The sequence below is a fragment of the Odontomachus brunneus genome, unplaced genomic scaffold (assembly GCF_010583005.1).
Source record: "Odontomachus brunneus isolate Ranch 3 - 2012 unplaced genomic scaffold, Obru_v1 Obru_scaffold_183, whole genome shotgun sequence".
Lineage (NCBI taxonomy): Eukaryota > Metazoa > Arthropoda > Insecta > Hymenoptera > Formicidae > Odontomachus > Odontomachus brunneus.
This window is the reverse complement of record NW_022639633.1, coordinates 583,170-610,285: the sequence shown is the minus strand read 5'-3', so window position 1 is coordinate 610,285 and position 27,116 is coordinate 583,170. Positions and strand designations below refer to the sequence as shown.

Sequence of the window (27,116 nt, the reverse complement as noted above, 5' to 3'; positions counted from 1 at the left end):
ATATATATATATATATATATATATATATATATATATATATATATATATATAATTTATATTGAATATGAAAGAGATGTTTAATTTGTATATGTGTTGATCATAATTTTTCAAATCTTTATTCCAAGGATAAATTCCTAGGTAAATTAATTAAGATTTATTTATATATATATATATATATACATATATACATATATACATATATACATAAACATACATACATATACATATATACATAAACATACATACATATACATATATATATATATATATACATACACATATGTACATATATACATATACATATATATATATATTTTTTTTTATATAGAAACTGTGTATATATAAGTGTGTGTGTGTGTGTGTGTGTGTGTGTGTGTGTGTGTGTGTGTATGTATGTATGTATGTATGTATATATATATAACTTAATATAACCTTGTAAGATTTACGCAATTTATAATGTCCTTCCTTCATTAATTAAATTTTTTGCGACACAAATAACCCGATAACCTTCAGTATTAAGATAGCACATTACTACTGCCAAGTGAATCGAGCAGTTTATCACTCAACGATGTCATCCGCGGAATTTCATCGAAAGGAGATTCACAGTTAAACATTTGCATGTCAAAAGAATAAGTTGAGTAATTACATTTCGCGACGTTGGCAAAACGCAGCCGGCGTCGAAACGCGTCGTCTGCGTCGTAGCACCGTTTTGGATGAAATCCACAATATCAGATCTTCTCTAACTCAGAACTTCTGGGAACCATCAAACGTCTGAGTCACCGATGACGGTCGCTCAGCGAAAAGTGTTGGGAAAATCGACGAAAAACACGACGCCGTTGATGAGTCATTCTTTCTTCCAAGAGAGAAGAGAGGTTGGATGATTAGCGAGTACGTTTCAAATAGATGATGATTGCAATCTCAAGAATTTACTTGATTGTTTAACAATGAAAGAAGATCTAAAATTAGATAAGATGAGTGCAGACGCGATGATCAATTTAAGCAGTAATGAATTACGAATTAATTTAATGTTATCAAATTAAAAATGATTACACAGAAAAATACACACTACATTTAATTAAATGTAATCTGTTTCATGTATTTCATAAGTTTATATATCCGCAAATCCATCATAATCTCATCATAAAAGCATCCAATTTACTCAAAATATAATATTTATTTAAATTATACTCAAATTAATTTAAAACATAATCTGAATTTTCTATTATATAAAATTGGCATTTCAGTTGGTCATAATCCTCCAAATTTTTATCCCAAGGATAAATAAGGTAAATCAATTAAGATTTATTTTTATTAATTGAAGTAAATTTTCTAAGTTACCTCTGCCAAGATTAAATTTTTCAAGAAATCTGTGCCAAATTAAAATTTACGATCGATAGTTTTATATGTTACACTTAAATGCGAAATATTACTAATTTTATTAACTTTACACATGCTTTGTTAATTTTGTTCATTTTTGGTATAAATGTGGATATTACTTTGTTTTTCCATATACTACTATTAGAAAATAATAAAAAAATACCAAAAAAATAATATACACCGGCGATTTTTCAGTAGAGAATATTAAATCAAAACAAAAATTCAGTTTACTATACAGAGCCAACCAACTTTGCCTTCGATAAAATTTTACAATATTCTTGTAAAGAGAAAAGGTTCTTTTTTCTTAGTACATGATAACGAGCTTCTCTAAAATTTGTGATGAATATATTTTAAGACTATTATCAGAAAGACTATTATCAGAATAGGTTCTTTTTTCTTAGTACATGATAACGAGCTTCTCTAAAATTTGTGATGAATATATTTTAAGACTATTATCAGAAAGACTATTATCAGAATAGGTTCTTTTTTCTTAGTACATGATAACGAGCTTCTCTAAAATTTGTGATGAATATATTTTAAGACTATTATCAGAAAGACTATTATCAGAATAGGTTCTTTTTTCTTAGTACATGATAACGAGCTTCTCTAAAATTTGTGATAAATATATTTTAAGACTATTATCAGAAATTAAAAGAAAGTATTTTTTGTTGATGATAACCATTACTCTCTTAAAGAAAGAATGATAAACTAAATATATATAATGTATATATATATATAGTACTATATATAGTATATTACACACACATGCGCATACACACACACATGTATGTATATATATTACAATACATTAAATAATATATATTATGAAATATATATAAAACAAAGATATCTCATAAAAAATTTTATGATAGTATTTCGGGAATGAATAACTACATAATATTGGGTTGTATGCGCAAATATTATTTAGAAAAGTTTCCCGAGCGTGGAAATACAAGTGTGAGTATTGATTCATCGGTGACGATTTTTCACTGGAAAAGCAGCAAGGAAGCTGCGCGATATGAATCATGTCTCCATGCGCCTGAGAAATGAAATGCAGATTTCGCATGAACGATAAACGCATACCAAACGAATTTCAACCACCTTCCACATATCAAAGAAGCCTTTCGCTCTCTTTCCTCTCTCCCTCTCTCCCTCTCTCTCTCTTTCTCTTTTTCAGACAATATTAAAAATTATATTATCCATTTGAATTCAAATTCTTATATCAGAAAATGACAAAGGGCTCGCTACGGGCACATAATTCATGAAAAATTCATTCTTCTCTTTCGCACAATAAAATTTTAAGTTCTCTATTTAAAAAGTAATTTTAACATTTCTTTTAGAAACGCAACAATGCTTTTATGAAAAGAAGAATTTTTCTGTATAAACGAGCTTTTAACAAAATAAAGATCGCACTTTATCAGGAGCACGATATAGATTCGTCAAAAAAGTATATATCCAACGTATATTTTCTTCGCACATGATAGAAATGTAAAATACCAAGGGAAAAAAGACAAACCAGTCTTTACACAGAAAGCACACCTAATTTTTCGGGATGCTCGTTACGTTACACAGAATTTGCATACCGTTAAATTTTAAACGCACCGACACCACAACTGCGCGAATGAAACATCTCTTATGACCACAAAAGCATTAGAATCCGCAAACTCTCGGGCGTGGTTTAATTCTCATGGTTTCGCCGCTGTAATAGTCGTTTAGCGTACTGCTTTCTATTCTAGTGTCGACCAACCGTGCCGTAACTTTTCGCCATTATTCAGAGAAACGGCGCGCTTATCCGTGAGCTTCCCTTTCGTGAAAAGCGTTACAACGCCGTGGCAAGTGCGCGCTTGTTTATCGAAGTGATTTCCGCAGTGACATCGTATATACGTGACTGTATTCGCGCCTATGGCACGCTGTTCTGAACACCCCGAAGGGAATTTCAATTTTCTTGAGATGAAATTCTTGTTGCACAACAACCAGTCAAAACCTATGCGTCGAAAAATCTGTGATTAAAGCCCATATTAATAGTCGTCAGCTGGAACTTGTTTCATATGAGATACTCAGATTTGTATTCAGAGTTAGATGCGAGCTCTTTCAATTAAATTATAATATATGTGATATTTTTGTATATCTCTAACCGCGATTTAACTAAAAAATTCTCATTTAAATCTGAAATCAAAATCTGAGTATCTCATTAGAGACGAGTTTCATATGATAACTATTGATACTGGCCTAAAATCAGCTTGTTCAACATGCAGGCAAATTCATAAATGTCGATCGAAAAGATCGAAATTACAAGCTTCTCAAAGCGTACCTTGAAAGAAAAGAATACTTGAAAATTGATTTGTGGAATATAATATCTATTTATGAAAGTAAGTTTTATTTCACAAAAATAAATTTTATATTTCACAAAATTTGCGAAGAATTTATTTCTCAATGTAGCACTGGATATTCAAAGTTTTCAACGTTCTGAGATTCCAATACTTTCTAATTACAATCTAGTGCAATCATAACGATGTTACATGTAACACTTTATGATCTAAAATGTCATAATACCGTTTGGTATCGTGTGAAGTACATGAAGTTACATAAACAAGTGGCGCGTAAAATGTTGCATTTTAAAAGCTACGTTTATATCGCGCGTTTTCCGCATGAATGTAGTGTCAGCAAGAAGGACATGAACCATATACAATACAAATATATATTTCCTGTAGCTGTGTCATTGCGGTAGAATACTTCGTGTCTAGCACTTTTCGTATAAGAACGTATATACTCGAAATGGTATAGAGTAAATAAATGATATGACATTTATTGCGACACCTCCTATTACTCGTGCATGACACGTCATTTGCACTTGCCAAAATATCGCGTACGCCGCGCCGTTGTCGAACCTAACGCACGCGGAATTTTATAAAATCATGCCCATATATTTCGCAGAGAGAACGAAACATAAAATAATATTTGACAAATTTGTCAAACGTTGTGTAGAAATTTTCTAGAATCATATAAAAGCCGCTACTTCCAAATTTATGAAAAGTTCTTTATTTACCATATTCATATTACATATTTATCATTGATCCATTTTAGTATTTATTCCCGTTAAAACGTTCTGGCGATATTTTTTTCTAAAGAGCTCATCATTTATGCATTTCACGTGTTCGTTGTTTGATAAATATAAAAGTTTGCATTAGGAGATCGTGTATATATTCGTGGAAAGGGCAAAGGACAGCATATTTTATGAGATGTTTGAATAAATGTAAATCAGGGCGAACGACCTGACGGAGAAGAAGGAAATAGAACAAATAAAGCTGCGTGCACATTAGCGTGACTCACATGTCGAACGGTCGCGGATACTGCAAACAGCTGTGCCTCGCATTCTGTTGGTAACAGTTGTGCAAATGCTCGCGTATTAGAGTGCGAATTAATTCTTAGAATAGTGCAACAGATATGTAAACATCGAAATGCTATGTCCCAGCTCAAATATCAGCGTCGAAGAAATTGGCGTTCAAAGTGTAGTCTACTTGCATGTGTCGAAAGATTATTTATAACTGTGTGCAATCAAGCACGCACTCCGTTGTGATTTGAACATCAACAAAGGATCATATGTATTCGCGCAATTTCACATTGATTACACGATCGGCGATACTCTGTGCGTGATCTCTCACGAGAAATAATTAGCATAAAGAAATGACAAAATTTCAACGTAAGTCGGATTAGACGCGTGTCTTTATTTACTTTCGATTACGCGCCGTTGTGCCGTCAGGCGTCAGTTTCGGCAACGAACCTCTCAAATATTATTTCTGAAAATCATCGGATAAGAGCGAAATATTGTGGGCGATCACCCGCGGCGGCAGCTTGTCGCGAAACGAGGAGCATTGACTCAGCTCCACATTACGCGCCGCCACCGGCTGGCTGGGATTCCACGAATATTTTCACGCTACGGTTCCTGACGTTCCTCACTTGTTCATCTCTTCTGCCACGTGATCGTAGACTTTCCCTCTCTGCCGTCGCGCGCCCGCCGGTTTAGAATAACTCGAAGCTCCGAGGTGCTTCCGACCATTCGCGAATTCGATCCCGGGTGATTCGCGTCTTAGTCGTAGCCGGAAAGCGTGCAAGAGTGCCGTCATGGAAATCGTCAAAGGTAAGCTCTCGATCGGCATTGGATTTTTCGCATCGCGAGGTCACGCTTCAAAGCGCTATGTGCAAATTCCAACGTGGAAAACGCAGGTACCCGGCAGTCGCAGAATTCGATTGTTGTTGCGCGCTACCGATAGCGAATACGTTTTTAATCCGTCGCTCTGAAGCGCTCTGAAGCACTCTGCAGAGCTGATGTAACATTCGATGGTGAAAAAATCGACACCCAATTATCCGAGAGCTTTTTCTCCCGGGATTGGCTCCATTATTCGACGGTGTTCGATACGGCACGCGCAATTTTCGTTAGCTCACGCGCGCGCGAGGATGAGGAGAATCGTAATCTCGTCGAATATGCGGCCGAATAATGGCGTCGTTCGCTCTTCACCTTTGTCTAATCTGATAACCGCGCTCGTTATATTGAACGAGCAACGTTGCCGTTGCGTTCACATAATGACGTATTGTTACAGTGGCAGCTGTTCGTGATTCATCAATTATTCACCGCTATTTGTAACGTACTGTGATTGTCCACTGATTTCACATCTATTGGTTTTCCGTTGTCCGCTATCGTTGTTTACCCTACGTTCACAACGTTTCCCATTATTAACCGGTACCCACGGCAGATCACGCTCTGTCTATTTTCGCATAATATCAATTAGCCCTTAGCTTCAATCGACATTAATTAAACGCGTTAATTGCGATTCCGCGGAATATCACGTATAAATAAATGCCCGTGAAACCCGGTGATCGATCTTCGACGAGGATCCTCGGGATATAATTCGCACATATAGAGGAATAATTCACTGTTCTTTCAGCAAACGACTCGTCCAGCAGCCTCGTCGAGCAATCTATGAACGTGTCGTCCGCGACGAAGTCCGTTTCGTCGACGAAATCCGTACAAAGCGTCCAGTCAAAGTCAGTCGTGGAGTCGTCGACCTCGGTTAAATCCGTCACTTCCTCGTCCACCAAGTCTCAACAATCGATGGAGTACGAGGAGTCGATCGAGTACAGCGAGTAGTGTTAGAGAGAGCAACGTGAATCCTCCCAAAGAAAAAAGAAAAGACATCATGCGAAGAGAGGCTAAGGACTAAGCGATCGCATTCGGCTGGATTAGTCGTATTGAGGATATATTCACCCCTTCAAAATCATGCATCATCACGGACACGTCGCTCGACTCGATCGTCCAACCTCCCTTCACACGCAGAGAAGACCACGTCAGAAACGGCAAACTGTTGCAGATAACATTCATCAGAGACGAAAATCAGGAAAATCAGAATTCGTTCGCGGCTCGCGAGTTGCCGGCCAATCCGAGCTCGAGGATCACGGTCGACGATCAAGGAGGCGAAGGGAAATCGAATCGACGACGACGGGTCAAGGCGTCCACTCGTCGGGGTCACGGCACCGAAATAACAAGCCGTCACACGCACAGTCGCGCCGTGCCGATGATTGTGACAAGAAGAAATACGACGAGTCAGACGAGAGACGGACGGAGAAGAAGAAATTGAAAACGTGCACGCGCGAGGGAACGTTCGGAAGCCTCTGGCCCTCTTCCAATCGACGTGGTACGCCGCCAAATAGCAGCTCACCCCCTCCTTTTCCCTCGAAGCATCTTCCCCGTTCGGCTGCGTTACCATCCACCTCGTGAATACGCAAATCATTCTCTGTCATGGTCGCACCTCGGCGCGCGACCTCACCATTGTTCATTTATCTTTGTACAATAAATTGCGTAGACATCGCCGACGCGTTTCTTCTCTCACTGACCCTAATTGCACGATGTATAATTAACTGTCCGGTCTATCGGGTTGACGCGCGGCGCGTAGAGCGTGTTATGTAAATTTTAATTGTCGCCGGAATCGCTCATTTTCCAATTACGCCAGCGCGCATGCTCTTGCATAGAAATTTCTAGAGCGATGGGTGCGTGTGTGCTTATGTATAGACATAAATTTCACCCTCAGAGCGAATAGAGAGATTATTCGTGTCCGAATACTCTTAACAGCTTTGCATTTCTGCTCACGGAATTTCTGAGGCTTTTTGTACTCTAAAAAGAAGTTAGATAATATAGCAAGAGCATTTCGGGTTCAGTAACAAAATTCGTCGGTTATTGTCTGAATAGTAACAAACCAACCAAACGCGAGTAACTCCATTATTGACTAAAATGTATACTTTTTACATAGGTAAGTGAAAATTTGCTTTTATTTATATACTTTATATTTCAGTCATTTTTTAAGTTATTTAACTTATAGGACATTTTTAAATATTAATAAAGTCGTTGAACTGGACAAACACAGGAACGGTTAACAAAGTTCTTGCAAATGTATATATTTCTTTGCCAATTTCTTGTGTTCCTTCTTTTTTTACTTTTATATAATATTTAAAAATGTTTTCTTTTATATTATTTTGCCTTATTTTCTTAACATTTTTAGATGTCAAAATATTTCAATTTTTTTCATTATATCATAATAAACTATGTTTTTTATTAATTGTTACAATTTTATATATAAATATAAATCACAATTAAATATAATAATATTAAATATAAGCCATAAATCTATTTTATAAGAAATTACAGAAATTATGATTTTTTAAACAAAGTAATTTTTTCGTAGTTGTTCAACAACCAATTAAAAAGTCATATATATCTTACTTTTTTTAATGGCTTCATTTATTAATTAACACTTGAAGGAAGCTATATAAATTTTTTCAAAATTTTTCAACAATTATAAATTGACGAAAATATGAGTGACCGCCCTATTTACCCTATTAAGATGCCGAAAATACCTATTTACCATAAAGGTTAACCTTCTACATACCTGGGTCGACATTTTAGCCCTATTTTCAACCTAAACTTTCTAACAACTGTATATTCTATAGGATCAATGTATATTTAGTATACATGAAAACTGAAATCCTATCTAGCGCCTCTAAATGGTACAACATGCACAAAGTGCCATTTTCCATAAGTTCTAAAGAGGACTTCTTGGGAAAGCTCATAAGCTAAATAGAACCAAAAGGACTTAATATAAGCTTCAACGTATCAAAGTAAACATTAATAAAATATTGAGCAAAATCAAAATATCTACTTAAGTACAAACATGTATATTTTTAGGACATGCAGTACAATCTGAGTCTGTTCAGACGCGGGCACTTTTGAACTGCTATTATTTTGTTGAAAATCTATAATTCTAAACACATTTGTTATGAAAGATATAGAAAAGCTAATCTATAAGCCAACAGAGCGCAATAAAACCCACAGACAGATTTGCACTATTTTAAAATTGCCCCAGGCCCTTTGCGAAAGTTCGTGAGCAATCGCATATTCGTTCAGGTCTCACAGAAGCGTGCATTCACATGCAGACTAGAAACCAAGACGTTAATCGTTTACAAGCCAGAATTAATCATTTCATTGCAACGCAGAGAAGTAGATTTAAATGAAAAATAAAATTTTGTATTGTTGAAATATACATAACATAACATTTGGAGAATACTGTTTTTCATAGAAAATAACGCAATACTAAATAGCAGTGCTTGGGCCACTGAGCTAGTTCTGAATTCGCACGACGGTAATGTCTCTCCCTAATTATCGAAAACGCGTTGTGACACCAAACGCGTCGGCGCTAAAAGATTCAGAAATGAAGTCGTAACTCTACGCGAGCAGCTTCTCTCGCATGCTTAAAGTGTCACGTGATTCATTTCTCGTCTAATCCCCCCCCTCTCTCTCTCTCTCTCTCTCTCTCCCCCTATCCCTCTCTCCCCTCCCTCTCTCCATCCCTCCCTCACCCCTCTCTCTCTCTCTCTCTCTTTTCTCCCTATCTCCATTTTTATCTTCCTCTTTCACTCGCCTAGCCTTTTATCATATGATACTAAACCGAAGGCTAACACGAGACTCGACGGCAGAAGGAAAAACCGAGTCGATCAAAGGAAATACGATTTAAGGGATGATGGAAAACTCGGGAGTGGAAGAGCCAACAGGGGAGTAGTAAAGAGGAGCCGCCGAGCGAGTCAGCAAGGGCGACACCCTCTAAAATGGAATAACGTTACCAACGGCTCACACGACACGCAATAAGAAACATCGAAAGTTTCCAAGCCGCGCCAACTTCGATATAACGCACATCGTCAGAATTTACGACACGTAACTGTCGATGAAAGGACCGCTTGGTACCGGCGTTGGCACACGGGGTAGTTGAGGGAATCTTGGCATAGCGATAACAGGACGGGGTTTCAATATCCTGTCGCGCGCGGCAAATAGAGCAAGCGCACCCGCGAGAATATGGATTTCTCAGGGACGCTTTGCAACTGCGGGGCGGCTCGCACGGCTCTACAGGAAGCACCAACTTGCCTGTATTTTAACGAGTGACATCCCTTTCCCGCGATTGATTCCAAACTTTGAAGCTCTATAAGCGGACTCTGTAGGCGATATTTATTGCAACATAATACAATCTTCGCAAGTCGATTGTGGTATCTGATGAGAGGTCACAATTGCATGAATTTGTGACGAATGCATTTATATTTTCCGTATAAAAATAATTGTGTCAAAGAATAATTGTTGTAAGCTTACTGGAAAAATTTATCTTTGATTCCAAAGCTATTTATCGAAAATTCTCTTCTGAGGAGCTTATAAAATTATGTATTATGGTAATTATTCAATAAATTCGATTGAACGACACAAAACAATTTAACTATATCATTAACAAATGAATAAAGAATACATAAGAACGCAACTTCGATATTTCTGTTTTCCGCACTTTCCTAACGACAACTCCTGTACCGCACACGTATTCACAAAGAAGAGCCGTTTATCGCCTGTGACCGCGTTTCTAACAGTTTGTTGTTTTTTTTTTACTAGTGTCTCGCTGCAAATTAAATCCAGCTACTTAGTGTCGTGATTATTTCCCAAGCCAAACTATTCAAATCTTTTACAACTCTTAAATTATTACTATATTTTTAAATAATAATGGAACTTTCACTCGTACGTGAAATACGAACTTGCGGAATATGAGTGATGAAATATTTTAGTGTTGTCTGCTTTTCTTCGGTATTTTGTGTTCTATTTAGATTATATTTTGTACAAATTATATAAGACACATCAAATAGTGTCGCATCAATACACAAAAGATAATAATGTAGTCAGATTTTGTCCAGACAAAAAGTAAACATAAGTATCACAAAAAGTAATGTTAAGAGAAAACTTTTCATACTTAAGCGAGCCATATCTTCCATTCTAATGCACTCAATCACGAAAGGTGATGCTGATTTAACCGAGATGGATCGTTTACAGGAATCCTCACTAAAGCGGGTCACATACATCATCGGGACAATCTTCCAATGTCCGTTTAGAGATCGTGTGCGATAGGGAGAAATAGAATGTGAATCGCGCTGACTTTCCATATTTGACGCGAAAGGTCATCCCTTACGTCATCAATATTGGGATGATGAAAATGATGTCGCGTTCCAAAGCTTCAAATTCATTTGAAGTTAACAAAATTCTGTACAAAAAGTCACTGTCCCCAAAATTTGGCGTGCTGTAACTCATTTTCCAATAGCCCGGCCTATTCTAGCTTTGAAGTTGGTAAAAAGATGGTGAAAGATGATAAAAAGATTCCAAAGTTGGTCAAACAAAGATACATTCGAAAAAATATCTTTTTCTCAGATATAATATCTGATATCTGATATCTGATATTTCATAACTTCGACGTCGCGATGCGAAAACACTTTCACAAAAATATCCTCAACGTTGGGAATGACGATAAAAAGTTGTTTCAGTTTCTCGTTTCGAGGAAATCTACGAGAAGTAAATATTGATGTCGGAACTTCAATATATTAACTTCGATATTCGTTCTCCGCTGATTTTGCCTATTTCGATTAACAAATTGATCCACTTTCCTGTATTTTATAATATGATAGTAGTCCTGATGCCAAAGTTATTAGGTTAATACAAATATCTTCTTATAAGTCAAAGTATTTTCTTTTTGAACGCTTGGAGGATAACTACGTATAATACCTCTTGGAGTATAATACCTCTTTGTAAGATTCAAATTTATATTCACGACCATGCCGTGAATATAACTTCAAGGGATGTGATTTTACCTTGAACGCCGAATAAGGCTTGGAAGGTACCTGTCGAATATGCAATTTATCATATTACATCAAGCCTAGATAGGATTCTAATTTAAGAAGACCTATAATAAAAGTAAAATATATTGCAAGTATCCGACGGGAACAAGGTCAATTCTTAAGAAATATTTAAGATGGAATTAAGAGGATGCTGGAGTCGATAACGAACTGCTCTTCCAAAAATGTCAATGTAGAAGCGATCGTCACTAACATAATCACGTTATCCTTTTTGTATTTCTTGTAAATATAAATCTTAAGTAAATGTATGTTACTTGTTTATATTTAACGAAAAACCTAACCACGCATACATATATAAATCTTTCTGCAAACTTTTTCGATATTTTCAAGCTTCTAAATTCAGATTTAAAGGTACAGCAATGTTCTTTGAAATTTTTCTAAACGAAGCAAACTCGCGTCCAGTATATATAAGTTACAGATCTTTCGTATCGGGAGAATTAATTTACTTTAAAGAGAATGCTGAAGTCGATAACGAACTCAAACAATATCGATAACGTAGAAACAATATAATACAATCACGCTTTTCTTTTAGTAAATATTATATATAAAGAACATACGTAAATGTATATTGTTTTACCATTTTCAACGGAAAACCTAATTACGCATGTGTATTAATCTTTCTGCAAACTTTTCCGATATTCTTAAGCTTCTGAATTTAAATGCGAAGGTGCAATAATGTTCTTCCAAATTTTTCTTAAATATCCACAATTTCGATATGTACAAGCTACAGATTAGACAAATATTACACTACCTGGTAGCTTGAGATTTTACATTAAACATTATTTTTCGTTCTCATCATATTGAGCAACGCTCCTATTTATTTTCGCACTTTCATTGCGTAAAAGCACTTGTAATTCTGTATAATTAATACGACGTAAACTTTGCAGAAAAACATCAGTAACTCTCGGTAAAGTTTTCAGCTTCAGCATCCTCTTAACTGACAGCGTTTGACAAGCTAATTTATATTCGAAATATCAACTTTAAAATTTTATATAATTTTTGTCATATATTAAGCAATGCCTCAATTCATTCTCGCACGTATTTTTATTGTGCAAGAACATTTGTAATTTAAGCGCTCGCGCTTAATAAAACTAATCAACCCACTCAGAAATAAATGACAAACATTTTCAGTAATTGCAAACAGAACACGTAGAAAGCATCGACCTCGTTCTTGTAAAGGTCATCTATCGAGATACTTTTATCGTGAAATTCGCCCATAAAGTTATCGATATACTAAAATGTTGCTCCACGATAAACATCCATCCTCGTGTACACGATAGCCCTGCCCTTCTGTTATAGCAGTAGATTACTGTAAATGAGGGGTTGATTACATTCCTTTCGGACATTTAATCGCGAAATTTTATCACGACGTTAGGTTTCGTAAATGAGGATATTTACTTTTCAGATGGGTTTTTACTTTTAGAAGAACGAACTTGTAATATCGACCAGAGTTAGTCCAATATTGAGAAAATAACGGGCAATAATCACACTTTTTACAATAAGGAGAAGAAACAAAAATATAAAATTTTATATTAACTATATTGGAAAATAAAAATATTTAAAGGAAAATATTCGATTAAAAAATAAACCACACAAGCATTTTGCTTCAGATACGCATAAAAAAATATTCTTGATGATATAATATTACATATATACCTTAATACAACATTTTTATATAATATAATTGTCGGCAATACACACCACTCGTATTTATTTGCTTTAGTAAACTTTAATGCTCGTTGTAGATTGTTACGTACGCTTTCTCTTTAACGGTCTCGTGTGTGTATAAATCTAATTTAAACAATGCTGATCTCCCCCATTACGCGAATAACTAATTATTCGTGCCGCAGTTTATATTCGTGTGATTTCTCCTCAAAGTCGATAAATTTTAAGCGTTCCATTGCATTCACCGTTGTTTATTCGTGCACTTTATTATTAACATATTATTATCTTTACTTCATGTGGTCTTTGCATATTTTTTATAAAAATGTTTTATATAAAAATTACATTTTAATTCTATTTGTAACACATCTATGTTATCTACTTTATATATAGAAAAGATTGCATTCTCGTAAATAAATAAATAAATAAATAAATATGTAAATGAATAAATGAATAATGAAATAAATAAATAATATAGTCAACATTCTAAATCGATTTTAAGAAACCTCATTCTATCGAGAAATTTTCGTCAAGTTCATCTGTTGGAATTTATAAATGTCTTACCATTGCCTAGATCAAGAATTATTGAACATTTTCGACCAGATATATTCGTTTCTAGATACATGTTTATCATGATTGTTGATTAATCAGCAAACGGCAAGGATGTTTCAAAGCAGTTGATTTTTTTTAACAGCTTGACGCTTTATTTACGTCAATAAGAAAAACTGTTTGTTCATGTTACAGATAACTAACGCAAAAATTAATTTGATTCAATGAATATATTTTTGAACAAAAAATTATGTATTGGCGTATGGACGATAGGTAAAAAACCAGATAATGCCATAATGATAAAAATAAGAAGAAGAGGAAAAACATTGTGAAACTTAGAAAAGAATTCCCGTAGTAAAAAATGTTTAATAACTCGATCTAAGAGGAATAGTAAGGCATTTATGAATTTCAGTATGTGCACACACACATCGAAGAACAACCTGACACAAAACTTGGTTTCCGAGCCGATACATAACAGAAGTGAGTATATAAATCAGTACACTTCACTTCTTTGAAAGCAACTTTTAGAAACTTTGCTTCGTCATCAATCAAGCGCCCCAAATCTGTCGACTGATATTGTCAATTACAATATTATTTATTCACGTGTGCAACCGATATAATATTCTCAGTATGTTCTCACTCTCGTTACTTTACCAAAACTGAATATTATGTGAATAATTTATAGCAAATTAGCAATAATGAGAAAGTAAACATGAAATATATATTTTATACCTTAATGCGATTCTTAATTCTGATTGTAATTTTGTAAAAGAGAAGTTGGTTAAGACGACACACTTTCATTTGATGGAACACAGGATGCGCACAAAAGAGTTAGCTCAGTAAACCTCTCCTCGGAGGATCGTATTTGCATATTTTAAATACTCATGTCTCTTAGAAAGAAAAACTACGGCCTCTGCACGTGACATATTTATATTATTACAAAGTTCGCGTGAAAAGGTTTTTACAATTGGCGAGACGCGCGCTCGTGACCTTTCCAGTTGCAGTTTATTTATGAAAATTATTCTACTTTTACCTGCGATTCGCAATTCGCAAACAAAAATGAACCAGCTATAAAAAACGGGACTCTACACGGAAAAAAAAAGATTTGCTAATATGTGGACAACTAAAAATATTAACTGCAGGAGTTTAGTAGTGATAGCTAAAAGATTTGCTAATATGTAGTACATTAGCAAAATTTTTAGCTATCATAACTAAATAACTTTGCTATGAAAGCAAGAAGATTTGCTCCTGCAGTTAATAATTTTATTTGTCCATGTATTAGCAAATCTTTTTTTCCGTTTACGTGCAATTTCTGCATAACCTTGTAAAGCGGTTCGCTCTCGAACTCAAGCTACTCGCTCCGTTTAATTTGCTAAGTGAGAAGACATTAAAATTTGAGCGTCGGAGATTTATTGCGAGAAATGTCGTTACTGCTGCTCGGGAGTAAGAAATAAATGGATACGCGCGCTATAAAGCGGAGCGAGTATTTTATTGAATATAATAAAAGATGAACCTTCCCAAAGATAAGGCAAACTCATCTATTCCGATTTCCAACTTCGTTAAAACTCTTACCACGATACAAATAATTTATCGCGCAGATTAATGCTTCGTTATCGAATTCCTTATAAAATCTATATGTAATAATGTATTGTAATATGTTAATACTGATAGATATTATCTGCAGTAATATATTTAATAAAATAATAGGTTTTTTTCGGCAGTTTTATCGGCAAATAATGCAAATAAATATTACCGAGCAAATAAAAATGAAGCTGCGATAGTCAAAATGTTTTTTATGCTTTCCGAGATAGATTAGCACTATTTTTATCACGTGAGAAGAAACGTGAGAAATTTCATTGATTCACCCTCTTCTTTAAAATAATGAAAGAAAAGGATAGGGCCGGCCTAACGAAGTTTCACAAAGTTAGACGTCCAATATATACTCGCGCAGAATTTCCTTTCACTTTTCTTCAGATTGCGTACTTAAATGGTAACATCAAACAGAAAGAAAGAGAAGACAAGAAAGATCGAAGAGAGAGGGAGAGTGAGAAAAGGATTGAAAAAGAGAAAAGGAGACGACTAGAGAAAGAGAAGAATATGTTGAAAGAAAAATATTCTTCAAGATTTCGAAGAGAACATCGTATCTTTAAGATTTACTATGTTTTCATCGGTCTCATCCGTAAGCGTTCTGGAACTCTTTTTTATATCGCCACACCAGTTTCTCTCTCGCTCTCCATTTCGGAGTTTTTTTCTTTTCTTTCTCCTCGTTAAAAGGAGTATACGAAGCCAACGAGATGCTTCGTTTCGTCCAACTCCCAGAATCAATATTGACGCTAGAAACGAGAGAAGTATATTTAGTCGATTTCTGGAGTCAACATTTGGGTCTCCCTATATCCAAAAGGATACTTATATGGCGAATTTAAGTATACATATGTCCGTCGCGTTAAAAGTCAGTCACATGTTTCGTGATATAGAAAATACTTACGTCAAAAGCGCTAAATGACATCGTCATTATCGTCAGTGCCAGGTTTAAATCGATACAAATTTTCTTTGACTAAAATAATTGGCGAATCAGTAATCAAAATTAATCAAACATCATCCATAAAATTATAAATAATCTCATTAATAACATTAATTATTAATTAAACTTGGATGCAATTGCTTATATATGGAGAAATTGTTTTCTCATAAAAATTACATTAAAATTATATTTCCTTTTTTTTCTTGTAAAAAGAGAAATAAACTACAATGAAATTATAATATAAATTACTAAAGAAGTAGCACATTTGATGACTTATCCAACGATATAAAAAATGTTCAAATAATTATAATAATTTCGTAGTAAAAAATCAAACGTGCATTGTATTTTTTAAATAAATATATGATAATTTGGATTATAATTCTTTCTGTATAATCCAAAATTATAAAAACATTTTTGTAATTTTTACTATATTTTTCTGTGTATATTAATTAACAATTAATTGATCAATTGATTGAATTATTTATGATTATATATATGACAATTGATTAATTTTAATTATTAATTCACCAACTCTTTGAATTAGTAACAATTTTAATCAAGTAATCACCAACACTGATCGTTATAACGTAGTAGTAAAATATTCATAGAACGAAAGTATTACTTGAACGCTTTAAATTTACAATAGTTCTAGTTTTTCCTATCTGCGTTCAAATGCGGGCAAATCGCGACAAAAATGTTCTTTTAGCAACAACAATTGGCAAATATTTGGAAGTAAAATACTTGGAACTTCGTATTTAGAAATTTCTACAAAATCCTTCATTTCTTTTTCTCAGATAATTATTCAGTCAAATCTTACTTCCTCGAGAATTTAATGACAACGTCGAAATGTGAGGAAGCTGCGAACTATTACAGCTACAGAGTAAATCCATTGTGCGCGACGTACACCGTAAATAATAATAATTCCGATATAATGCTTATTCTCCCACAAAATAACATACCGTGTGCTCACGCGAAGGCTATACATTTTATATGCTGATAAATTTCCAAGCAGTATCTTCCGGCGACTTATAGCGTAATATTATAGAATCCGGGAATCGTCTATTGCAAGTTATATGCTCGCATATCTCGAGCTACGTAAATACCGTGCTCTGGGGCAGCTTAAATGTCACGCGAAGAGAAAGCGCGAGGTGATAAAGTAAAAGCAGCAGTAATTTAACGGTAACATTAATACATTCCGTCGCGCGTTGGGCATCATAGAGCGTAATCACGCTGCTGCTCACCTGCTGCTGTTGACGGAGGTGTTACTCCTGCTGCGTCGAGAAATAATGGAATCACCTCGATTCACGACTCCCTTGTGAGTGATGCTGAACGCTCTGAGTCTGTAGAGATCATCGCTGGCCCTGGGATTGTACGCTTTTTCCGGTAGACTGTGCACACGGGGTCTTATGTGGTCTGGCACTGTAACAAAACGGAGAACTGAGATTAATTTAAAAACAGTCCCCAGCGAATATAACGTGATTCAATCTTCTAAGAAATACACCTGTGTATAGAGCTAAAAAGAGAAAATTATAACAATATTATGCCGGCATCTTTAGCGATGTGGCAGTGGTAGATTTAAAATACCTCTCTGATCAGAGAAGTATGAAATGTTCTCTCTACCCTCCTCCCTTTGAATCGCTTAGAGACGATAAATCAAATATTTATGATTATAGATGTCATTAATTATATAAGATGTCTGACAATTAATAATACACCCATCATGTAGAATCTTATTTGCAAAATAGTAGGCAAATTTTTTATTCAGTTTGACCTAATACACAAGCACACGGTGGTTGTTTGCGAAATAGTAGAGGAATCTTATATTCAGTTTAATAAATTCTACCTGTACACCGCGACTGCGCAACAAATTGTCAGACACCTTGTTTAGATATAAATTCATAACTGTTATAATATAGGATTATATATATATATATATATATATATATATATATAGGATAAATAATTTATATTATATAAATTTATACAGGATAATTTAAGATAACTAATTAATTATATATATAATAATATATAGTATAACTATTATATATATAATAATATATAGTATAACTAATAATGTGTAACTGATAAAATATAGTATAATGTAACAATAATGTAACATAATTTCTTCTTCAGTAATAGGTTATACAGACCTATAAGTAAATTATTTAATAATAATACTTATCAATTTTATTGTTTGTGTATTCTGGGCACGGACAAGATGTACGAAGAATAATAATAGCAGATAAGTTTGCGTAATAGAAGTAATATAGAAATTGTATAATTCCAGGAATATATAGTTAAGATTGATTACATAGAATAATTCAGAGCATATAGCAGCCTTGTTGCTCGTACGAGGAAACGGCTCTCGTTAAAATCGCAATCGGCGCAGCTCGACTTATAAATAAATCGATACATGTTGACAGCTAATCTGCATTACGTGTATAATAGCCGTTGTGGATAGATTTTTCCCTGTAAAATCCGACCCTTAATGCAAAATGTACCTTTCCATTCTATTCCGCCGTGTTTGTCCATGCAATGTAACGTAATCACTTAGCCGGGATCATCCGTGATGTTTGCACTTTGCGCAATGGGGCCAGGTGGACACCTGGGCCACGGTGTACATGACAGCGCCGACTTTTGGACGATATTACAGCGCCTCCAACAGTGTCAAATAAACGACAATCGACGATGCTAAACCAATATCGTCGAGTTAAATATTCAATTCCATTACCAGGCGGTATCGATTCAATGTCGAGCTGTATATCGCGCAGCAATAATTTCGGCATGCAGTTCCAATGCAGTCGATATCACATAATTGCTGGCCAAACACGGGCCAAGCCGATTTTCATCGAAAAGCAAGTGACTCGTGTAACTTCAGCGACTTAAAACTGCTCTCAAAGATCCGCAAATATTAATCAACGGGCGCCTTAAAATGATCAAGATAAAACACAATCAGTCATTTTCCAATTTCGAAGTGGCATCGCAAAAGTGACCAACTTTTGCCGGCTAATTGCAATTAGCGGTTTTACCTTCCTTCCAAGATCATTTATTTCTCGTGCATAAAGAAGAGAAACTTAATTAATCGCAACATCGGCACTAATCTACCACGAGGCGAGCGCTCCATTGTTTGAGATAGGAGAACCCGACCAGGAAATAGTAATATGTAGGAGCAAGTGTAAACAACGGGAATAACGCGAGAACGAAAAGTAAGACCGAGAGTACGTATATACAAATGAGGCGGCGCGAGCCGTTTTCTTTCAAGCACTGCTACTTCGCCCTCGGATAACAAAGACGAAGCGTGTCTTTGAGCGTGGGCGCCCACCCGCCATAATTTATCACCGAAACGTGTCGACGGACTTGGATGATTAGGCGGTGGGAAAAATTGCCGCGGCTTCTCTTTGTCCCGGGAAGAATTACCGCGAGGGTCGTTCGAACGTCCACGCGCTGCCGATAAATCCCGCGAAGCCTCGCTCTAATAACGAATATACCGCGAGGTCCCGCAATCAGTTAGAAGACCCTGCATTAGCGGTGGATCGTCATTCTGGTAATATACAATAATTTCACAAATCGTCCACCCCTAATCAATCCTATCCCGTGCGAATCGACATTCATAATTATAATCGGGCGCACAGGTACTAGTACAGATAGCAGATCGCGCACATCACAGATATAGAAGTTTTCCGAATACGTCCAAAATTCATATGTTAAACAGCAATTGTATCAAACAATTAATAGGTCGACATGCGCGATCAATTTAATTACACGACACGCAAACAAAAGTTGACGTGGATGCGCAATTCGACATTCCCGTGAGCATATAAACGCTTTTAAACTCAGCCAAACAAATCTAAATTGCCAATTCAATAATATATCAACGCAAATGGGATATGGAGAGAGAGAAAGAGAAAGAGAGAGAGAAAGAGAAAGAGAGAGAGAGAGAGAGAGAGAGAGAGAGAGAGACAAATTCCAACCAAATATTATCATCTAGATAACTTCGTATTACATTCTTTCGCAATCTTTCCGCCTACACAGAGATAAAATTTTATAATAAAAATTACTGTGTAAGATTTTGTAACCGAGGAATAGATCGACATTCTCTGAAATAATTGCCTCTATTCTTTCATTTCATACGTGCTACTTATATTTTAGGAATCAAAATATACTATTAAAAAATTTGCTACGATTTTGGCGGAATTTACTATTTGCTATGCTCTTTAGCAAGGTAGACTTTTACTGACAATTCTTGACTATTCCTGTACTACTCGAAATATAGTAAAATTTAAAAAAATTTATATAAAAAGGAAACAGTAGTTTTGTCTCCATGCATCTCTGTAAATTTCTTTCGAATTGAAATTCTATCGAAATAAAATTAAATATTATTTAAGTGGTTATAGGATTTATTATCGTATATATTTTTCATAGCGTATTAAGGAGACTATTTATAAACTTACTATTTGTCGCACAAGATTCATCTCTATACATTTATCTCATTATCTAAGTAATAAATATCAATTTGAGACAAAGTTGAGGTATATATATATATATATATATATATATATATATATATATACACAATATTATAAATACAAAAAAACTATTATGTTTTATTTTTTTATTAATCTTTTATATGTGCGTTGATCTAATAGATCTAATGATCTAATGATCTAATAGATCTAATGTATCATTTATCTGTGCATCTTTTATATGTGCGTTGATCTAATAGACACCTACAGATAACAGAAAGAGATAAGTGTTTAAATATACACACACACACACAGACACACACACACACACACACACACACACACACACACACACATGCACCTCAAGTGTTACTATAAATTATAAACTTATATATTCTTCGAACAAAACGGTCAATATTTCTAAAATTGTATCAATACCTTGATATATTTATTACAGATGCTCCATATCTGGCATAACAGTTGCATCCACATCTAAAAGACGTGCTTTTCTGAAACGATCTACATTCAAAATTGAGATTTTGCTGCGAATTAAAAGAATATCGTAAACTACTAAATCATATCAACCAATCGATACACATTCTCTAAAACTCGAGATGTCGATTTTTCTGTGAAAACAAACCGTCAGGCCGAATAAGTGCGTTTACAGAAAAAAATCGATCAGTCGGCAGGCTACGTTTTCGCGAGTATAATTAAATCGTCCGTGCTTATAACCGAAAATGAGCCCAGTAGACTCGTTTCCGATTTGCACGCCTTTCCCAATGAATGACAGCATGAGTCGAAAAGACCAACCTAGCGCGTACCAAGCCAGTCATTAGCCCTTAACGAGATGATTTACAGGATCGTTTATTATCCTTACCGCGCGAGTTATCCGTCCTATATTTCCTACCTTATGCATTCTAGTTTATTATTCATTCTCTCTCTCTCTCTCTCTCTCTCTCTCTCTCTCTCTCTCTCTCCCCTCTCTCCCCCCCTTTCTCTCTAAACTCTCTCCTTCTTTCTTTCTCTTCTTGCGCGCGACACAAACAAAGAAATTAATATTAATAAGAACAACTAAATTATTGCTCAAAGAAAGTTGAAAGTGCAACTCTTTCTAAATCATCTGCTTGCGCTTTTACGACGAAGACTTCTCGTTCGACTCGCACAGATTTACTGCGCGCCGTTGGCATTGATTCAAGACACGTGTCTCTCTCTGGGCTTATACATTAAGAAAATAATACATATATATCGCTGGTTCTCAGTCGTTATACAGAAACACCTGCATCCACTTCCTTGATGCATCGTGCCTATTAAGTTACGCGAAGTGTAACAATTATATCAAGTGGCGAAATCAAGTGATGGAATAAGGTACGAGTTTTTTTTTTTAAATAATTAATTTTCTCGTTATCTAAGACCGCTCCTATGTATTTAATATCAAGATTGTTTTCGAAAGAGAGCCCTACCTCCGTGGCAGCTTCTGCACTGTTCCCATCGGATAAAATTATTCTACTGATACTTCGGAAAACGCTCGTCTGCCACGCTGTTGAAATTTCTAATAATACCGCGCTTATATGAAACTGAAACTCTCATGCCCGCTATGTTCACGGGCTTTGATACGTATCTGCATAAATGTTAAACGGTAAATGTTGAACGAGAAATAATATAATATACCGAATATATTCCGAATATATTCCGAACGATCAAATATCGACTTATTTTAATGAGTAGCCAATGCGCAAGATATATTTATAATTTATGTTCTTCTTACATTCGCCCTTAAATAATACAATAATATGTATGCAATATATATGTATGCAATAAATTGACACACAATGTACATGTTTCAAATTATAAACAAAATACATATTGAGTTACACAAGACTTGGCATCAGCAGGAAATAATTTTTTCTCACTGCAAATAGAGTAATTTCTAGCGTAAGCAATCTTCTTCTTTAATAAGAACTTGCATTTTCAATTAATTAAGCACAAAAGTTGTTACGTATACACATATTACGTTTCTTTTTAACTATGTATGCTTTTAGTCGACGAAACGTGCTTTTTATTCGGAAAAGTTTCGCCGTGATATCGGTCTCATATTTGCAATTACGCCGTAACATTGTTTTCGTATTCACCTTTGTGAATACCGAAAAGTTTGTAACTGTTAAAATCGCACGTCGTGCTTGTAGGCCAGAACGCACCGACGAGAACACTCCAGTCTTTAATGTAGTTACAGTCGACAGGACACTCGAGAAGTTCTGAGTTCCGCCGAGAATATCTAATTAATCAATGAGGTCGTTGAAAGTTAGAAAGCTCGTCCGAAATAACAGACTTTCCGCCATTTACTATAGCGTACAAATAGCGATGTATACACGACTCGCCTCAAAAAGAAAGCTCACACGCGCGTACGTATAAACACACAAATTAATTACATAATTAGTCAAATTAATTACATCGCGTCTCGCGCTAACACGTATGTTACACTATGCAATTTAAATGAGCGCGTCACGTTGTTAATATTCAGGAATAATAATAATATGGTCGAGTAAACTCGACGACGAAACGTAAATAGATTTTTCAGAACAAACGCTCCAGTCAATAAACACACACGGCAAAGAACGTCTCGTATTTGTGTTGAAATCAATCCGTGTAGGAATTTTTGCGTTAAATAAAAAACTACCATTTTTAATTTCGTTTTGCCTCAATTATTCTTCATGTGTTCGAGTTCATGTGTTAACCATTTCTAAGTGTTAAAATAACAATTTATTGACTCCTGGTGACGTACTTTATACGTACAGTGTGCGAACAAGTTGTGTCATTCGTCAACATATTTCCTTTCTGTTAAATTAACACAAAAATTAGAATCGACAAATTTGGAGGCATGTGAAATGCGTTAAATTTAACTCTTAAACACTGACACAGACCTACAAAAATATTTCGAAGTTTGATAATTATTTGAGAAAGTATGCGAAATGTCTTTCCTTGTCACCATTTCGTATCTTACGAACCAGAAAGAAAAGATAGATGTAAGCGATGTGTATATGCTTAAACGGGAATGAAACAGCAATAAGTTTTTTTATTTCCTTGCGAGTCTATCAGACTCCTGTCAGTGCTTAACACACAATTTTTTTTAGTATACGCTTTGGAATTTCACGCATTTAGTTGCTAAAATGAGCCAATTTTGACTTTTCTACAAAAATCTGTAGTAGTTTAATGATATATAGTCTGAGCATGGGCATTTCACTAATTTACTACATTTTCTCGCGTATATTTCGCATGCTCGCATTTCGCTGTGAGACTAATATTAAACACAGACACCGAAAAGGAATTCATCCCGCACGTATGTAAAAAAATCCCGCAATCAGAAGTGCGGTCCCGTGTGCGCCCATATCCGCCGAAATTCTGTTCCACTGGAATCCAATCCCGGAAAAAAGAGGGTTCACGGCGGATGCTGAATAATAGAACAGGCTTCGATGGAAACGAGAGATTAAACGGAGGGTTGAAAATATCCGTTGGAGATTCTCGCGGAGAGCGACACATAAATCTCTTTGAGATTTACTTTATTCCATTACAACAGTAAAAGTATTGTATTTCACGCAGCACGAAAATGCACTTTCCTTTTAGAATATTCGTCGCAGACCGACGAATCATGAGCGCAAAAGTTCATAGCTTCAAATTCTTAATTTCTTTATTTAACCTCCACATCACCGTATATAAAATATTTTATTTTCTCAAATATCAAAGCCCCTGTATGTTCATCGAATCCTTGGATCCGTGAATTCCTTTACATCCTGAGATTCTACCTATACTTTCAACATCCCACGACATCCTTTACTTTCTCACAGAGAAGTCAGATCTTCTTGAAACTCACGGTTCTCTGAAATTCTTACGTCGCATCGTCTTCTTCTACTTGAACTATCTTATGCCTACTTTATTCAGTTCCAGAATTATGCCATTTCGTGAACGACAATCAAACAATATCACCCCGTAAATATGTAAAGTCACTAATAATAAATATATATTAACGAGATTATTTCTCCTTGTCACGTGGCGACTTGCCTCGTCTCACGTAGACGATAACGCGTCACGGAACGCCATTCTGTTTGTAAAAAGTATTTACTAAACAAAGGAGGGAGACACGTAATTAATTTCCGGCGCGTTGATGCGGCTGCTTGGGGTACCTAGGTAATCCGATGGTCTGATGCGATTTCCAAGTTACAACGGTGCGACGGTGGATAGCATATCCGATCAGACAGGATCGTCTGCGACGCGAACAGCTCGTGCGTGTCCGAGGATAAAACCCAGCAAATTAAATTACTTCCGTCAATTTAAAGAGAACTTTAAATCACTCGCGAGTTCTCGAGCCATTCAGCGCAAATGATTTATAAACTAATCGAAGAGGCGCGCGCATACTGAAAAGCACTCAGCTTTAAATGATCAAAAGTATCATCATTTAATAGCGAATCGAGGGAAACAATTAACCAATCGGAGGGGAATTGTGTTAGTACACTATAACTGACGGAACAACTTTAACGGGCAAAACGTAACAAGGTTATTAGAAGATTTTTCAACCGTACATCGAGAGAAAAAATGTCTAAGAAATAAAAAAGCGACGTTCAGTTGTTGACTTTATCCATGATCTTCTCGTTGGTTTAGAAGATTTTCGACCACCCCCTCCCCCTCTATAGCTCAAACTTGGCGCCGAGCGACTACCATCTCTTTACCAAGATGAAGGCTTGGCTGGCTACCCAATGCTTCGAAACAACAAGGAGCTCATAGATGAAATCAACAACTGACTGAGTACCCTGGCGGCACCGTTTGTTGACGAGAAATTACAAAAGGTCGTGCCACAGTATGACAAATGTCTTAATTTGGGTGGTGACTATGTAGAGAAGTAATGTGGATATGTAGGTAACATTTGTATGTACTAAAATTTTTCTCTATTTTTGTTTCTTTATCGGCCAATCGAAGATCGATTTTCGAATAGTCTTCGTATATTATGCGTGTATGTATACACACCATTCATGTTTTTATACAAAAAATATAAATATTAGCGTATTTATGATTTCCAGTGACTTTTTGCTGGGACTGTGCATCCTTAAACAGTTGAGATATTTACTTGAGTAACTTAATTACACTTTGCGTTAAGGTAGTTCTGCCGTTTGGCATATAATTGGAGCCTGTTCATAAGACACCTGGCATTCCCTGGCGGAGGGATTTAACTAAGCGAAATTGATTTCGTACTTCGTGCACGTGATATTAAACTCAATATTACTACCTTAAACTTCAAATACAGTGAGCGATTAATTAAACCGTTCGCCACCGACGACACCGGTGGTGATGGTGATGGTGGTAATGGTAGTGGTACTGATGCAATGAGTCAACTTTCACGATGCCGCGAGAAATGAAGAACCACAGGACTTTCAGATTACGTACACCCCATTTCTGAGACTATGCACAAACGCACGGGTGTTTCGTCGCTCTGCCGTTGCGAGAGAGAGAAAAAGTCCGCGATGGAATTTCGCGTGAATGAAATCTCCTCGAGGGTCGAGGTGATTCGAAAGTAGGCCATCTTTAGAGACCAATTACCGCGATAGTTACGACGGACGCCCTTAACACCTTTGAATCAACTCGTTACGTCTATAAATTTGACGTGTGCGACAAACACGTCGTCGTCACGGTCTACCACAGGTCGCACGCTGAAACTCCCGCGTGAGTGTGAGTTTATTAACGTCCGACTATTTCGCTTAGCTGCTGTCGAACAAGGAGCTCGACACGCGCGTTACGTTTACATTCGATAGCGACATTTAATAAGGTACCATGCCGTAACCTTTTACCAGACTCATCACAGTTGGGAAGAGATTATTGTGAAAATGGCGATTATTAAGGTCGCTTTAAAATTGCATGACGTATCAGCGCGAGGCAATAATATAATGACGGGTCGCGCAAACGAGAACAAATATCACATTAACGTCAGTGTATATCGCCGTCACGCTATATCGCCGCGTTCTGCTACAATTCTGAATGTAATATGATCAGAGAAATAAACAGTATATTGTGCCAAGAATAGCTCTCCTTCTCTCTGCGTTTCTCCCCCTTGAACTCACACAGCACGAGTGCGCGATAAGCGAACGGGAGGTGAAAGAGTGCAGGAGCACGCGTTACGTTTTATTGCTGAGACAAAAATTTCAAAGTCGCAGAGTGACGCGATATATAAAATTCGACGATGAGTTATATTAACTTATTCTGCGAAGTCCGATAAATGCGCGCAACAGAATTTTACGGAATGCAAA

At 35.8% G+C, this 27,116-nt stretch overlaps 2 protein-coding genes across 7 annotated transcripts in view; one reads left to right on the top strand and one right to left on the bottom strand.

Annotated features, from left to right (window-relative positions):
• The window catches only part of LOC116851648, a 61,729-nt gene that overhangs the window by 25,456 nt on the left and 9,157 nt on the right, over nt 1-27,116 (bottom strand). For 3 of the 5 annotated variants that reach the window (XM_032831278.1, XM_032831281.1, XM_032831279.1), the window contains exon 4: nt 17,608-17,803. In XM_032831278.1, the coding sequence (XP_032687169.1) occupies nt 17,608-17,803 (196 nt within the window). The remainder of the gene's footprint in view (nt 1-17,607; nt 17,804-27,116) is intronic. The other 2 variants (XM_032831280.1, XM_032831282.1) reach the window with 1 other exon arrangement.
• On the top strand, nt 5,348-7,243 carry LOC116851649. 2 transcript variants are annotated; one of them, XM_032831284.1, is made up of 2 exons: nt 5,348-5,515; nt 6,321-7,243. In XM_032831284.1, exon 2 carries the CDS (start codon nt 6,653-6,655, stop codon nt 7,148-7,150), a length of 498 nt encoding a protein of 165 aa, XP_032687175.1. In that variant the 5' UTR covers nt 5,348-5,515; nt 6,321-6,652; the 3' UTR covers nt 7,151-7,243. Both variants share the same exon structure in this region, with proteins under 2 accessions (XP_032687175.1, XP_032687176.1).